The sequence below is a fragment of the Panicum virgatum genome, chromosome 1N (assembly GCF_016808335.1).
Source record: "Panicum virgatum strain AP13 chromosome 1N, P.virgatum_v5, whole genome shotgun sequence".
Lineage (NCBI taxonomy): Eukaryota > Viridiplantae > Streptophyta > Magnoliopsida > Poales > Poaceae > Panicum > Panicum virgatum.
In genome coordinates this window covers 30286624-30303915 of record NC_053145.1, presented here as the reverse complement: position 1 = coordinate 30303915, position 17292 = coordinate 30286624, and the positions used below count along the sequence as shown (strand labels likewise).

General features: G+C 41.7%; 1 protein-coding gene and 1 long non-coding RNA gene across 7 annotated transcripts; one reads left to right on the top strand and one right to left on the bottom strand.

Moving 5' to 3' along the window:
* The first annotated feature begins 5821 nt into the window (after nucleotides 1-5821).
* Nucleotides 5822-7778, top strand: LOC120655611. Of its 2 annotated transcripts, XR_005667617.1 has the most exons (4): nucleotides 5822-6037; nucleotides 6121-6200; nucleotides 6395-7270; nucleotides 7451-7778. It is a non-coding gene; the product is annotated as an uncharacterized LOC120655611 (long non-coding RNA). The 2 variants fall into 2 exon arrangements; XR_005667616.1 differs by having other exon boundaries at nucleotides 5826-6037; nucleotides 6395-7778.
* Nucleotides 7779-8154: 376 nt separating this feature from the next.
* LOC120655610 lies at nucleotides 8155-13734 on the bottom strand. Of its 5 annotated transcripts, XM_039933513.1 has the most exons (10): nucleotides 13387-13734; nucleotides 12893-13020; nucleotides 11671-11724; nucleotides 11307-11420; nucleotides 10444-10512; nucleotides 10297-10377; nucleotides 9280-9405; nucleotides 8819-8977; nucleotides 8613-8693; nucleotides 8155-8524 (listed from the first exon to the last, which is right to left on the bottom strand). In XM_039933513.1, exons 1-10 carry the CDS (start codon nucleotides 13643-13645, stop codon nucleotides 8450-8452), a joined length of 1146 nt encoding a protein of 381 aa, XP_039789447.1. In that variant the 5' UTR covers nucleotides 13646-13734; the 3' UTR covers nucleotides 8155-8449. The 5 variants fall into 5 exon arrangements, with proteins under 5 accessions (XP_039789447.1, XP_039789449.1, XP_039789448.1 ...); XM_039933515.1 differs by lacking the exon at nucleotides 9280-9405 and having other exon boundaries at nucleotides 13387-13723; XM_039933514.1 differs by lacking the exon at nucleotides 10444-10512 and having other exon boundaries at nucleotides 13387-13723.
* Nucleotides 13735-17292: the final 3558 nt, after the last annotated feature.

Here is a 17292-nt window from a genome sequence, read left to right as displayed (position 1 = left end):
CTAAAATTCGGTTAATGCTTAATGGATGTTAGTGTTTAGGCAAATGTTGAATGCTAAATGTTGGTTCAATGGTGTGATTGATATAATGAAATAGATGTTTTGATTATTGTAGTTTGGATTTTTTTTCCCCAGAAATTTGAGTACTGGGCAGTTCATTGTTGAGGAAGGCAATGCCGGAATTAGATAAGAAGATACTTGAAGTTGGTTTGAGGTTCAGAAATTCAGATGAGGGTTGGTTGTTTTGGGTGGCATATAGCAGTCGTATTGGCTTTGATGTGAGGAAAAGATGCACAAATGTAAGAAGAATGGATGGTACCGTGACTAATTGCAAACATAATATCAGACAAAGTGTTTTAGATCTGAAACGAGAACTAATTGAAAAGCCCGGGTGGTTATTTCATTGGATTGAGGTGCAGGAAATTATGAAGTCACTGATGTCATGCTTGAACACAAGCACCTGCTCTACTTACCAAAGACTTTCCACTTGATGAAATCACAACAGAAAATTTCAAAACTTCAAGCTTTTGAAATAGAAACAGCCGATGATTCTGGTATTAGGCCAAAGGCAGCCTATGAGTTGGCCACTCGTCAAGTTGGTGAACTGTTGATGGTCGTTAAGTGCAAAATATGACCATCAACTATACTCATGAAAGAAGGAAAACCATACCTCTTACTTGCATATTTGTATCACTAACCTAGCTCCACAGTTGTTTTCGAAGATTTATGTTTTCAGGAGCACAAGTCCGGAATAAGAAGAAAACATAAAGAATACGCAAATAAAGTCACAGAAGATCGCGTCCTACGTAACACATACAAAAGAGGCCCACCTGATAGACCAAACCGACCAACTGGACCCCGGCACTGACGTATCAACATCAGGGCCCACCAGGCAGTCACACGAAGAAAGGCGGTGGCCAGGGGTGCCAAGGTGGGGCCAGTCGGACCATAGGTTCGGCCGAACCTGCCCTGGCTCCCGTCCAGGTGCATTTTGGCGGGAAGGCGGTGCTGATCCTCCTGAAGGCGGTTCTCAGTATTTCCATGTATAGTTTTGGTGGGAACCGACCTCAAGGCACTATATAAGGCGCCTCCCTCCACACACACCACTTGAAGGCCTCTATCTCACACTCTCTTGTGACTTGAACTCCTTAGGGTAGTGGAGCTAGGCTAGTACTTCATCTTCTTTAGTGAATCTAGTCGTCCTCGGGGTCGGCGAGCAATCCTCGGCCTCTGGTATGGCTTTGTATTCCGACTCGTTATGCTATTCATTCTGAGTTCGTTCTTGGTTATCTTGCTATGTTCTTAGCTTGCTTAGCCTTGATCTATGCTTTATCAAGTTATACTAGTTGCTTGCTTAGACCAGATGATCTGGGTAAGGATATCGGTTCGTTGTGCTTTCGAGCTTGCCTTAGCATCTTACCTGTCCATCCGAAGGGTGGGGGACCCGGGGGTGCTAGGGTAGTGACCTCATATGCGATCATGGTGCCCTGGTATGCGGGATCCCTTGGATATGACGGTGTTCCACGGTTTGACTGGGGTAGAACGCAGGTGGTGATAGCCCTGTCGGTCCGCCGGGAAGTTGCTTCTCGGTTAGCGCACTCTTCGACATTCGGGTATTGTGTAGGAGTTCATGCAAGGATGAAATGGGACTGGATGTTCTCCAGTGCGGGTCATTCTCCCCAATGTCCCAAATTTCCCGGCACCTGCAGTTCTAAGCATGTGGCTAACGTAACTTATCTACTAACATGAATAGTATACTAGGACCTATTTGCCTATGCTCCCACTAACCTTAGGTGTGCTTGTTTATTCTTTATTCATGAGAGTTGGCTATTCTGTGTGTGTCATATTACCCCTGATTATCCTTTGTTTATCACTTACCCCTGTATAATCAGTAGTCTGCACCTTATTTCATAATGTCATGGTTATGTAACTAGTAAATATCTTTACACAACCTCGCCATCCCTTGGGAAAATATAAATAACGATACCCTGAATACTTCCGGGTGAAATACTACAATGGTATATCCGTGGGCTTGCGGATCTTTTTGTAAATGTTAAGACATACCAACCTGGCATTTCCTTGGCGGCGTTGCTAGGAACTAACCCCTCCTAGTAGCGACATTAAGAAATGCCAACATGAACCACTTAACCTTAGCAACACTTGTCGTGACTGCAAAAATTATTTGCAAAGCAGACGTTAGAGGAAACTGGCTTTTGGATAGGGAGGAAATATGTTGAAGTATTTCCATGATAAAATTGCTGAGAACCCATCATTCCAATATGCCTTGTAGCTGGATTGTGAGGAGCATATTACCAACATATTCTGGGCTGATGCTAAGATGGTCCTCGACTATGCACACTTTGGTGATGTTGTCACATTTGACACAACTTTTGGGACAAACAAAGAATGCATGCCATTTGGTGTTTTTTCTTGGGCTCAATCAGTTTTGAGAAACCACTATTTTTGGTGATGCACTTCTATTTGATGAAAAAAGCATCATTTACATGGTTGTTTGCGACTTTTCTCGCTGCACATAACGGAAAGCAACCTACAACTATTTACACGGATCAAGATGCAGCAATGGGAAAAGCCATAAAGATAGTATTCACATAATCATATCATGAATTGTGCATCTTTCACATAATGCAGAATGTTGTCAAGTATTTGGCTCCAATGAAGGGTACAGAGAAAAAGGAAGGTGAAGAGAAAGATGAAGGTCAAGAGGAAGACGAAGGTGAAGATGAATCTCATATTCTCTACGATTTTAGTGCTTGTATGTTTGGCCACCAAGATGAGGCATCATTTGAAGAAGGATTTTAGATTATAAGATCCAAAGTTCATAGGCAAGTTGGTTGGATAGCATTTACTAGTTGAAAGAGAAACGGGTTGAATGTTATATGAGTGATGTTTTCAGTTTAGGAGTGAGAAGTACACAGCTAAATGAGAGCTTCAACAATGCATGGAAGAACCATCTGAAACCAAATTTTGATATCATTCGATTTTTGAAGCATTTTGAAAGGTCAATGCATGAGAAAAGAGATAAGGAACTAGATTCTGAATTTGTGGTAAGAAAGAAGCTATCAAGAAGACTAATGTGCATACCTATGTTGGTTCAAGCAAGCCAAGTGTACTCTCCAGTTACTTTTGAAGCTTTCCAAAGCGAATATGAAAGATCCATGGTTGTGTGCGCTAGAGCTTTGGATGGAGAACATAAATATGTTGTTGTTGTTGGGAATTTGCTTGGTGAGGTAAGTTATGAGGTGGAATACATAATGATAGATGATCCTCAAAACCAAAAAGCTTCATGTAGTTGTAGAATATTTGAAAGGACAGGCATATTATGAGCACATGGTCTGAAAGTTCTTGACTAATGAACATAAAGAAATTGCCACCACATTATATCTTAAAGAGATGGACTAGAGAGGCACGCAATGGGAATATACAAGATAGTGAAGGAAGGAATGTGGTAGCAAATCCAAAATTGGAAGCTCAACTACAGTACAAGTTTATGTCTCATAAGTCATAAGTTTCACAATTTGGCACATAAAGTAGCCCACCCTCCAGAATGTTGTCTAGTGCTAGAAAATGCACTTGATTGCCTTTGTACACAACTAGAGGAGAAACTCAATTAACTATCTGATGGTGGTACAAATGAGCCCTGTGAGGACAAAATAAATTTTGACCCAAATGTGCAGCAAAGAGATGATTTGCTTAATGTTGCACAACTAAAGAAGAAGGAGGTTCGGTCAAACAAGTCAAGGAGAACTAGAACTTGGATTGATAAGCTACATAAGGAGAAGCGCAAAAATCCTAAATCTGCAATACCAGCAAAAAAGATAGTAAATGTATATCACATGCAAGCTGCTCATCTTTGTATGTCGTTGTAAAACATTGCTTAACTAATTAATTTACTTTTCATTGGTAAAAACAAAAGAAGAATGTTGTTTTATAGCCTCAGATACAAGTGAAGGATGGTGGCAGCCATAAAGGAAGAGATGTGGAGCTTCAACAATACAATATCCTTAGCGATTTTACCTAGCTGGTGACAACACCAAGTTGTGATTATGATATTCTCTGTGATCAAGATCTGTTCTAGTCTTTGCAAGATGGTTGCATGGCTTTTGGACATCATGGTTAGATGGCTTTTGAACAACATATAGTTACATGGATTTTGTACAGGATGGTTTGATGGCTTTTGGACAGGAATGGTTAGATGCTTTTTCGACAGGACTAACTATAGTCTTTTGTGGTCTCTGTTTAGTATTTTGGACAGGGCCAATGATAGTATTTTTTGGCCAAATTGTACAAGTGAATGTGGCCTACTCTTTGAATAGTTGTTCTATGTACTCCACAGACTAGTTTGAATGACATGTATGATCCAAAAACTTATCTCACAACATTGTCAACATCTATATGGCTGTTTCCAAGTTTCTATGTTGTTTAAATGCTCCAAGTTTCAAGTTTCTGTATTGCAATTTTTCATCTCTCCATCCACCAATTATGGGGACATTCTGTCAATTTTAATAACATAACAAAATGCTTTGTATACTTTTTATTTTCTTGATGACAAAATCAAGATTACAGAATCAATTTGCCCAAATCTCACAATGCCAAACACTAAAAATTCACTTCCAATTAGGAGTCTCAACAGCTGGGAAGCACAGGTCATTGGATTGGGTTTGGAGGGTCAAGATCCACAATATGTCACCTTGTGACAAGCCTACGCTATGTCGCGCAATCTGAGTCCACTTGACTACTGGCTATGAAACCTAATGCTTTAATCTAGCATTGCTAGTGAGGCTGTGTGATCATGCTCTTCATGAAGTGATTCCATCTGATAGGCTCACTAGTATTTGCACATACTTAGGGTGTGTTTAGTTGGTGAAAAAGTTTGGGTTTTGGTACTGTAGCACATTTCGTTGTTACTTGACAAATAATATCCAATCATGGACTAATTAGGTTTAAAAGATTCATCTCATGCTAATCAGTTAGACTATGTAATTAGTTATTTTTTCAACTGCATTTAATACTCTATGCACGTGTCCGAAGATTCGATGTGACAGGTACTGTAGAAAAATTTTCACCAACTAAACAGGGCCTTAGGGTAATGAGGCCTTTGTGTAGAGATATGTGCATCGACCTCTTTCAGCATTGACGCTCTCAACTATGCCGAGATTAACTCGGTACCTGCATATAGTATTATTCCAGGGGAGCTAGAGCTGAATTACTGGTTCTTGATACATAGGAAATTAGGAATATTTAACAAAACTCAGCGTACTCTGGTCCTATGGGTTCAATTATTTTCATGTGCGTTCTTTCAGAACCGATAAGGAAATACAAATTTCTTTGTGCGAACTTAGAAAACCCACAGGAAAATTAGGCACTCATAGGAAAAAAATCGGTTTCCAGTAGTGTCATGACCCTATATCAGTGGGCTCGAGAGGAAGGAACTCCAAGCACTCATCAATGCTAGACATGGTGGGTGTTCATACTATATCCTTTATTGGATTGTATTCACCACTCGCCACGCCTGCCCTAAGAGCATCTCCAATAGATTACTCATGCCTTTTCTTCAAAAAAAAAAACAGATTACTCATACCTCATACCCTAAATAGTCTCTCTCTCCATTACCAATAGCTACTTTTGTTTTTAAAGTAATGGTTGTTGTAGCATATTACCAAAATCCAATCACCAACAATAGGATAGAGGGGAAATCCCCTTCATTTAGGCTTAGTTTGGAAGCCCACTTCCCCACACGGATCCCCGTCGATTCCCCGCGCCAGCAGCCCATGCGGAATTCATGCCTTTGGGAGTCCACTGCGTGGGGGTTTCCGGCCCGGGTGAGCCCAATATCCCCGCGGAATCGCGCCCGGCCTACAGACATCGGGGAGAACTCCCCGTCCCCCACTCGTCGCTTCGCTCCTCTTGCCCCGCGAGGTCAAGCGGGGGAGCGCCGCCACCGCCACCTGATCTCCTCCGACGAGCTCGCAACGGCAAGCTTCTCCTCCGCCAGTTTCTACCTCCTCCTCCTCCGCATCAGGTTTCTCCTCCCCTTCCCGTCCCCTGCATCTCCTTGCCCCTGCTAGGGTTTCTCCTCTCCTCTCCTCACACCGTTTCTTGTAGATCTTGCAAAAATTCGCGGCCGGGGGAGCCCTACGGCGGCTGGGAGGGACCGGACGTCGAGCTCCGGGGCCATTTCGTAGGTAAGCGCTTCCTCCCTCTCCTCCGCCTGGGTTCAACAACTGAGATCCGCATAGCACTTCGGTTCTTGTTGGTTTGTGGGATCGGCCTGGGTTCATGCGTTGGCTGAAACCCATTATGACAACCTGAAGTAGGATCCTTGTTACAGATCCTGCCTACCATACATTTTTTCTTAACCCTGTTCTGTTGTGTCCAGGTCATTGTTGCTGATAATTTCTTCACTGGTTCAAAAGACAACCTGAAGAAGTGGATCGGCCACCCAAGATTTGAGCTCATCCGTCACGGTAAAATAACCAGTAGTTAACTATGCATTTTATAGGCATTTGCTAGTAGGTCTATGCATTGCCACAAATTGAATCATGGTTAGTCAATGACAATTGAAGTACAATGCAATTATTGTGCCGTATATTCAATGCTTGTCCAATAGCATAACCCGAGTTGTCTGTTGACTGAATTAACTTTCTTTTTCTCTTAATTGGTGATTGACTGTTGATTTGGAACCTGCTAATGACAACTCATATTCGGAGTACAAGCATGTGCATTCAAGTTATTTTTTCTGACACTGGTTGTAACTTTCTTCATTTTTTATCATGAAAATGTGATGACGGGACAGATCATATACTCAGATTGATAGTGTTCATCATGTCATGGGAAAACAGTATTGTTTAGCAAATTTTCGGATAGATCAAGGGCTTGTCTTGGTTCATGAGGCCTGCTTTATTTTTTTTAAGGAAAGTAGGTCTGCTTTAATTTGGAATGTAGGAAATAGGTAGAGGAGTTTAGCAGAATTGAATTCTCACAGGAAAATTTTCTGGGAGGGCCTTTGTAATGAAAAGGAAAGCAAATTCACATGTGTCCGACCTCATACTAGTTTTCTCCATTGTGCATTGGGTAGCAATCCTTTTCATGTTGTTTCGCATCCAATTATATATAGGTAATTTGCTTGAAGTGTGTGTCCAATTATATATAGGCAGCTGCTCTTATACTATTTATCCTACTTGAAGTATGTGTCAATTTGTGTTAACTGCACAGTGCTTAGTGGAAGTGCGAGATATGAAAACTGAAGAAACAGGTACGCTCTTTTCAGCTATAAAATGCACTGTCATTGATTGCAGAAATAGATGCATAATTGGTGTTTGTGTTTCCCTGAAATTGACAAACACCAATTATTATCTGCATTTTAGTAGTCAAACACCTTTCAACTTCTGATCCACAGATCAAATGCCATTTCTTTGATGTCTTGCATTATCAGTTTGCAGAATTACCTTTGGAACATCTGGAGAAGGACAATGCAGTGGCAAGGCCTACGGAAGCATGTCAAAAGGAGTTTCATCATTTGTTTTGAAGAAACCTCTATTCCATTTTATTTATCCACATGATTTTTCTTTGGTTTTCCCGGAAGAAACTACTACCTAGCTAGTAATTATCTCCAAGGTCTGTAATTCATTATTTGGTCAAAGTAGTTTGTAATATAGGATTCACATGGTGTGAATCATTTTGGACATGTCTCATCGTGACTATGTTGGTGCTAGTCGAGATGGATTAAGCTTATATGGAATAGCATATGCTTGTTACCCCAAGGACCATACAGTAACTATTCTGCTATTTTGGATGATATCTTCATAATATATAGATTAAGCTTACGTGGACTAGTATAACATCTGACACTTTGTATTTTGTATTTGTTTATCTCCAGATAAAATATTGCTTACATGGACTAGTAAAACCATAATGCCTACTTCTTCTCTATTGCAATACACCAATGAATATAAAACATGCAAGTGCCAACGGACAGGGAATTAAGCAGCTTCCAAACGGCAGCAGGGTAATCTCCCCTGCAGAGGGGTATCATCCCTGTGGATTCCGTCGTCCAAGGAAATTCCCGTGAGGGGCTGTCTTCCCTGGGTTAATTAACACCTGCTGCCAAACTAGCCCTAAATGTTCAAAACATGGTTGTGGGGAGCAAAGGGACATTGTTACCACTTTGGTAATGGAAAATGTAGAGATGTACCAGTTTGCACCTTTTGGATAGGGAAAAACAACCAGCTGTTCAACTACCCACTACGTCCCGCACTTTTGAACTGAGCTATGGTGGGTCCATAACTCCATATGGCGATTGGATGTAACAGTTTAATAAACAGTTCTATAATGATACAGATATACAATATATTTTTTCATCCCACACTTCTATACCATTCACGCAAAAAAAAAAGAACCCACAACTGCCATGTCTCGTCATTCAGAACAGTTGTCACTTCTTTGAGCCCAATCGTGTTGAATAAAGGAACCAAGCGATCCACATCGGTGAAACAACAAGAAGGTATGCCTGTAGTTTGGCCCAAGGAAACTTATGATTTCAGTTTGACAGAGTGCAGAGGTAATGCCAACAATCATAGAAATCAAGAAATACTTACCATGATAAATGTAACAGGCTCATTCGCTAAACCTCTGCTGTATCTGTTGGATTCCAGCGCATCATGGAGAAAAACTTGGACCTGTGGAAGTCATCAACGAATTAGTCGCGCATGCAAAATTAGTGAAATGAGGTGCATCATGTTAACTCATAAACATAGTTATGTGGCTATGTTTGTTTAAACAAAAGGTGATGAAACACAGGCACCTTATGATGGAACTTCTGTGTTGATGAAATAAAAAACTTGAATTGGTTGTATGGAATAGCAATGCTTGATCTTGAGACGGAACCACCCAAGAAGAAGACATCAGGCCTGTCAGTATCAGGAATGTACTGGCGACGGATGGCTTTGCGGAATCGATAAGCCTATTGAAAGAAGGAAACACTTAAGAAACAATAGCCGAAACAGTTTTGTTACTAGACATTGGCTACTAGGAAAAAGCTAGAGAAATAATAGAATGATATTTGTGACCGGATAAATTAAACAAAACAAAGAACATCAGACAGGCGCTTCAGGTAGTTCTTTTGTCACCATTCAGTCATTTCAATATGCTTTCAATTTCTGGTACATTGTTTCTTTGTTTGATACCATTAGATGAGCACATTCATGGTGCACTTCATGCTTAGAATAATACTAATAACATAAGATTGGGGGTACTAGCAGGTACCTCATGGTAGTATCTGTTTATTTCTTGTAGAAAACTACTGGACTCTTTATATGTATGAGAAAAACAGGACCTTGCGTACGATGCTCCTCTAAGAAAAATATCATTGAGATTGATATCCGCGGCATACTGCAGATGGAAATATCAAGAAAATACAAGGAAAAAATTGTAGCCCATATATAAGATTTTAAGGACATGATAAGGGATTAATGATAGTCAGAGTATACACATGAGCTAGCGAATGTCCTTCAATCCACATTACTATACTAATTTTTTGTGGAAATTTTCTATATTCAATGCAGTGCATTCTGATATAAATTTTGTTACATTTTTGAAATTTCTAAATTTAAAGTAAAAAAATACAAAGTTTTCCACTTTCCTAACTGCATAAACTCACTACAAGTATAAAAAACCGACCTGCGAAACTCACTACAATTCATAACACCTTGACTGAAATGCCGATTTGGTACCAAACGGATTGTCAGGTCCATATCAGGACAAACAAAAGCAAGAAAAAATGGCATAGGGCAGTGGAAATGGGATCCAGAACTCAGAACACAGGTTAGAGGACAGCAGAGAGATTCTTTGCTTGATACCCAGGATGAAATATATGTGCCCTTTTCGTGGTATGGACTCAACAAAATAACCCTATCTCTAGTCAATATAGGTCAATCAAGGGATGAGATCTAGCACTGCAACCAAATTTTCTACAATAGGGCTTACATAACTCAAATTGCTGATCTGTGTTTTAGAAACTACTCGAGTTACAGAAGGTGAGAAGTAAGATGGGGTACAGGAAAGTTCCACCAAAATCGAACAGAAAAATAGAAAAGGACAAGGGGGTGTCTGTTATCTTGTGCACCAGAGCTCAAAGAAAATGGTTCTAATTGTTGAAAGATCGCATCTTTTAATGCAGTACCCTATCTGTAACTAGGTTATACCAAGCTTCAACTAAATATTGCAACACAAGTACAACATTCAGAAAAGCAATGCAGCTTGCAGTTGGAGGTGCCAAGGTACCTTAAGAATTGTTTCTTTTCCAGGCCACTTGTAAACCATCTCTGATGGCCTGCTTCTATCATGAACTTTTGACGCCATCATCTGTGTTCATTTAATTCAATGAAGAACTGCGTCTGAATAATGTAAAGGATATATATGATGGGTTACCTTAGTTAATACAAATGCTTGTTCAAATTGTCGAATTTGGATCCATTGCTCCGCAATTATATCCTCTATCTGAGAAGTTGCAAAATTAACATAGTATTCTATTTTATATGATGTCTTCATGAAGTCTAGTGGCACAAAAGAACAATGAGTTCAGTCAGTAGTGTTTTATGTCTGTTTAGTGTCAAGCAGTTGTTTCAAGAGAAACTACTGTTATTTTTCAGGATTGTCCAGAGCACAGTAGTTGTATATTGAGTCAATTGATAGATTTGGTGTGATGTTATTTGAGCTGCCAATTTCAAGTAATTAGTTTGTACTTTACATTGCCATGAATTTGATCTAGGGTCTGTGAATGAGATAAGTAGAGGGCCATTTTTTTAGTATTCTAGGGAACAACTCTTGGATCAATCAAGAATCAAATGTAGGAACTCATGACTAAGCACAAGGAAATCTATTTTTGTGGAGGAAATGAGGCGAGATTAATGGAACACACAGACAGAGATGGCAGGAATGGCATGGAGGGAAAGAATCTTGAGAAGTGGCCATATGGAAGGAATAAGCATGTTCTCAAGTAGTACATTGCAGAACTCAGAGTAAAATATAGTATTTTCTTTTGTTTTCAAGTGTACCAGATAAATTTTGTACCTAGCACCAACAAACCACAAAATTTGGCTGCTTTTTCAGAAACAATCACTATCATCAAACTCATGAAGACAATTTTCTAGTTTTCCAAATTGCTCTAATATCATTGTAGCATCTTTAATGCTCCTCGTAACAACAGTTAACCAAGATTACATGCATAAGAAGTATGAGCTTTAAAATACAAATGCAAATCCAAGGACATGTGTAAGAGGCTCAGAACATACCTTCTTAACCTCTGAGCCCAGAGTTTCCACCCTTCTCTCAGTATCACGAGCTAACGATTCTATGGTGTCAGAATTTTTGTTTATCTTACTGACCTCTTGCTGGAGTTGTTGTACCTATACAGCATTCATACCATGAATCCTATGACAATTGAATTTGAATAAGAACTGCCTTTTACATATTTTAAAACATGCATGTGATTTTCACCCCCTCCGCACATGATCCATGGAATAGATAACGAAATATGTGTTTATAGTACTACTCAAAACCCGAGATTAGTTCCTTATATATGACTTATACATACATGTGTAACTAAAACAAGAATGCTGATGACACACACAACACTACGACAGAATGGGGAGGTACCTCATCTTCCATAGATTTAATGTTGCCAGCAGAATATGATTTTATTTTAGAATCCTGCAAACATAGGAAGCATGTGTTTTTCATGTGCAAAAAAGCATGTGGATACATAATCTATCTATTGTAATAAGGTTTCAGACAGACAATTATACAATCTCATGAATAATTCCATAAACAAAAACATAAGACTGTCAAATTTAGAATGAATTAGCCCATCCAGTGACTGAAGATCATAAATTTGGTTGAAACTGAATAGAAAATTTTGGTATTTTATACATTTTGATACAAGTTGGACCTAAATTCCCACTTATGTTTCCCATTAATATGCCCTTGAAACCAGGGTTTTTAAAGCGGTAAGGCAAGGCGAGGCAATGGGGAGCCGCTCAGTCGCCTAGGCGACGCCTAGGCGGGCTAAGGCGGGCTAAGGCGAGCCTTAAGCAAGGCGATGGGAAACCGCCTTGTCGCCTGGGCGCCGCCTAGGCGACGCCTTAAAAACCCTGCTTGAAACTATACAGAACTTGAGATCGTGAGTCAGGAATCAAAGAAAATTCAATATGTATGCAACTTGCTATCCTTTACTTCCATAAAGTATATTTCAGAAGAAATCTCCCCTGCAGCGTTTCTATACTCTATTTTCTGCTGCTAGCTCATGCAACACCCATAGGCTCCTGGGAAAGCAAGTCTGGTTGCTAAGAAATCAAATCTCCAAGTATTCAGCATTTTAGATTATTTAAAGGGAAAATTTATGTTTGTGCCATTTTTCAATTATAGTTCTGATATTTGCCATTGCTTCTGTAAATTTATATGCCACCACTGTGAAACATGTCCAAATATACCACTGCCATAACAACTTTAGTGTCAATACTTGTTCAATTCATACCACACAAAATTGTACGGCGGTGGCATAAATGGAACAAATTTTACACAATGGTGGCTTTAGTTTAAATAACAAATTTTACACAATGGTGGCTTTGGTTTAAATATTACAAAACCAATGCCAATACCCTAATTCACAGTGGCAGAAATCTAATTTTCTCCAATTTTATAATTAGTAAAAGGCTTTCTAAAAAAGAATATCTGGACACAGATTGAATTCTTGTACAGTCCAAATTATTGTTTGTTTCGCCAAAAGTGAAACAGGTTAAGAGATTATAAAAACTTGCTTCTGTTGTAAAGCAATGCAACACATCAGTACATCACCAATATTAATGATCTAACTGCATACCTTTGTACTCTCAGGTCCATCCATTAAAAGCTGGATATCACGTTCCATTGCTTCAATGAGTTTGTTATCCTCCTCTAAAATACTAGATTTACTGTTCAACGTGTTTGTATTTTCCTCCAACAAAGATTCTGTTCGAGAAATGGGTTAAATAAATACCGAGGTACAGTTAACTAAGTAAAATGCATAAGTATCAGTTTTGATCATCTAGCAGCAAATAGATTCCTTCCTTCGAAGTGCGAGTCACTTGTGCGACTTGTGACAATGTCAAACAAGCATATAATTTACTCTTTCAAGAGTCGTTTTAAAAAAGGCTGGGGGATTAGATCCAGTCATCTCACATTGCACTAAGAATGTATCAGGTCACAGCTATCCGTTCGCTCGAGCACTTACACAACAAAATTTCCAACCCCCTGCTAATACGAATTGGCAATACAGTTGCGAGGGTGCTCAAAGGCTGCAATGGAGAGACAAGATTAGGGAGAAGGCAATCTCACCCAACTGCGCGACTTTTAGTCTGAGAGCCTCAATTTCCGAACGCAAGGCGTCGGATTCGGCGTCGGCGCTGGTGGCGATGCCAGCGCGGGCTCCGGCGTCGGGCACCGCGCAGATGGCGGAGACGAGCGCGGCGGCAGTGAGCAGAGCCGCGGCGGACGGATGGGAAAAGCGCGGGCGGAGGGCGTGGGAGAGGAGGCGGAGCGGCAGGAGGAGCACCATGACGAGGAGGGTGGCCTCCGAGGCGGCGCGGGAGGCCATGGTTTAGGGTTTAATGCGGCGCGGCGGCTGCGGGCCGCGGGGAGCGCAATGCTGCGTCCAAATATTGAGCGGGATGGAGGCGTGAAGGCGTTGACATGCCATCACGGGCGACGGTTTCTTTATTTATTTGGAGTCAACAATGACATCTCACGGTCACACGCTGAGCTTAAAATAAGGTTTAGTTGAATTTTCATATGCAGAAGCAAGGTTTAAATTCTGCTTGAATTGCAAATATTTGAATGTTTTATATGGATCATATGCTTGGGAGATACCGAAAAGTCATTTAGAAAACCTTTTCATTAAACTAATTATATTCATCTAAGTGTAGTTCTAAGGACATTCTCAATGGAAATTTCATTAATATTAAATATAATATTATGTCAGCATTTTTTATGATGTGGAGAAAAAATAATGAAGAGTGGTAAAATGAGTTTTATGGGGATGAAATCATATATACACTGTTTCCAAAAAAAAAGCTTATGTCTTACATGTATCCTAACAAACAACAAATAATAAAATTGTTATTGTAGAGGTCGTTTCATTGAAGGTTTTGTCAAATTATATATCATATGGCAGCATTGAAAACAGTGGCATGAAAGTTAGCAAGTTAGCACCGAGAATGTCTAATCAACTAATAAGCTGAGTATCTGACTATTCATTTTGCAGTTATTTTAGTTGAGTTATCGAGCTCAGCAAATCGCATCCATGAATATGTTTTATAGTCCTCGGACTCGGCACGGTTGCCTGTATTTTTCTAGATTTATTTCAGAATTTAATCAGCATTATTCTTTTCGTAATCCGCAAAGTGCTCATCAATAAAAAAGACTTGTGGTGATTTTATCAATCTTGAAATCTGCCATCTTTTCAATTTATAGGGTGAGCGTGCAAGCATGTTTTGTGCATTCTTGGAAAAAAAAATCAAATACATAAGTAATTCTTAAACTTGTAAGGGTGTATCACTTAGATCCATCAACTCTGAAAGTGCATTTCTAAGTCAATAAAAAATTTTAAATTGTTCACCACAAATCCATATATATCCATATATGCACATAATGTTAATATGACACGGTCATTGTACGTTCGCGAAACTGCCAATGTGGATTATGATAAGAATTGATGTATTTGCCCATGGCTTCTTCGCCATGCCATCTTCCTTATCTAGTCTTCATCTTACCTAGTCCCACTTGCTGGGGCCATCCAGCAGTCCACATGGGCGCGGATCGGAGAGATTGAGAGAAATGGAAGATAAATGACACGGAAGATATACAATTAGCATGTTGTGTCAGCATTACATGCATGTATGGACATGTATCACTACTGGAAAATCGGCCTTTAGAACCGGTTGAAAACGCCCATAGGTACCAGTTTTCCAACCGGTACCCGCAAACCGAGACCAATGGCCTCGCCCTAGGACACCGGGTTTTTCACCCGGTGCCTTAGGCATCCATTGGTACCGGTTGGAAAGACCAACCGGTACCAAAGCATTTTTGGCAAACAAAAAAATTAAACCCGTTCGGCGGTCGGTCTGGGCCGGCGCGGCCGGCGCGCGGATCCAGGCGGGCGTCGCGGCGGCCGGCGGCAAGGGAAGGAGCCCAGCGTCATCAACAACCGCTCCACCTCCCTGGCGTCCATCTCCGGCGGGCACCCTGCCACTACTGTGCTCGCACCGCCGCAGATCCACGCGCGGTCGGGCAGATCCCGCCGTCGGCGCGCGGTCGGGCGGAGACCGCGGCAGGGATCCCGCCGCCGGCGCGCGCGAGGCTACGGCGCGGCTCCCTCCTCTTGTGGGTCACCGGCGCCGTGCTCACGTTGGTGTTCCTCTGGTGGGTCACCGGCGCCGTGCCGCTGGAGGTCACGTCCATGGTGCCGCTCTTCCTCTTCCCTCCTCGAGCTCCGCCGCATGAGCTCGGTCACCACCATGGATCGCCTTCTCGAGCTCCGCCGCATGAGCTCGGTCACCACCATGGATCGCCTTCTCGAGCTCCGCCGCACGCCATGGAGGGCCTCCTCGAGCTCCACCGGATCTGGCGCGGCGGCGCCCCCTTGAGCTCTGCCGGTTCTGGCGGCCCCTCGAGCTCCGCCGGATCTAGCAGCCCCTTGAGCTCCGCCGGATCTAGGGGCCCCGCCGCTAGATCGAGGGGCCCCGGCGAGGCATGACGACGGTGGGTCGGGCGAGGCACGGCGGCTCCCACGGCCAGCTCCTGTAGCGGCCGGTTCCCACGGCCAGCTCCTGCGGCGGCGACGTCCCGCACACCCCACGGCGGCGGCGGCGGCCGGCTGCCCACGCGCCTGCGCCCCACGGCCGGGCCGCCGCTCCTCCCGCGCTCCTGCGCGGCCACGCCGGGCCGCCGCTCCTCCAGAGGATGAGAGGAGAAAGGAGAAATGAGAGGGTAGAGAGACGCGAGAGAGAGAGGATGGCCATCACTTGGAAATATCCAGACGCGAGAGGACATCGGTACCGGATGGTTTTTTCCACCGGTGCTCATTCTCAAACATTTGGTACCGGTTTGTTTTATCACCCTGTGTCATGGTGAGAGAAACAGCTCTGGCACCGGGTCATGGCATGACCTGGTGCTAATGTCTGCTCCGTAAGCACCGGGTCGTGCCACTACTCGGTACCATTGATGCATCGTCCATTTGGTACCGGTTCATGGCTTTAACCGGTGACTTTGTTAGTGCATTGGCACCGGTTTGTGCCGTGGCGCGCCTTGCCAGCGCTCGGCGCAGGCCAAGAGTACCGGCTATTATTGCAGCCGGTGCTGATGTCTCACATTAGTACTGGTTCAAACAACAAGTTGTACTTTTGGCCTGGATCTTTGGTCTGTTTTCTAGTAGTGTATATATGAACATGTAGTGAACAACTTAATAGATTTTAATTCAAAAATACACCACTAAGTGACCCACATTCACCAGTTTAGGGATCGGTGAATTTTACTCAAAAAATGAACATATCGAAATATGGTGAAGGTATTGATTTTGAAGCGCCAAGCGTGCATGTGCTCGGCATTTGATGTCCTTTAAGGAGTGGCGAAAGTGGGGGTGGTCGGCAGAGGCCAACAAAAAAACAAAAAAGTTAGTACCCCTTATCAACCTATGTAGGCAGATAAATTTAAGAACTAAAAAAGATCTAACTTAAGATGCCAATTATGTCATCATGATCTTGATGTATATAACAATATAAATTTTTAAAGTTTGACAAGTGTAGCTAATCTTATCATCCACTTGTAGAAGTTAAAAAAGCAGATGATCATCATTTAGTAACGGTATGTTTTTATTTTATATTATTAGTATAGAGCGTGCATTTTTTGCAATGAAACTTAATAAGACAAGGCTACGAAATAGGATGGAAGATGGATTTTTAAGAGATTGCTTGATACTCTATATTAGGAGAGAGATTGCAATGAAGGTCATGATAGATTCGAGTATTGCAACCACACAGTGAAATTTAAATGAACAAGCAAAGTATATTAACCATATTTGTAAATTATTCGTTTTTGTGTGTTGCCATTGCGTAATTTATTACTATAGTCATGGCTGGTAGTGTATGCTTGTGTGGACAATTAAAAGTTGGAGTAAATTGTCAAATTCTTGAACCACAAATATATTTTTCTAGCTTCCCTTTAATTTTCTCTCCCATTCCTATGTAT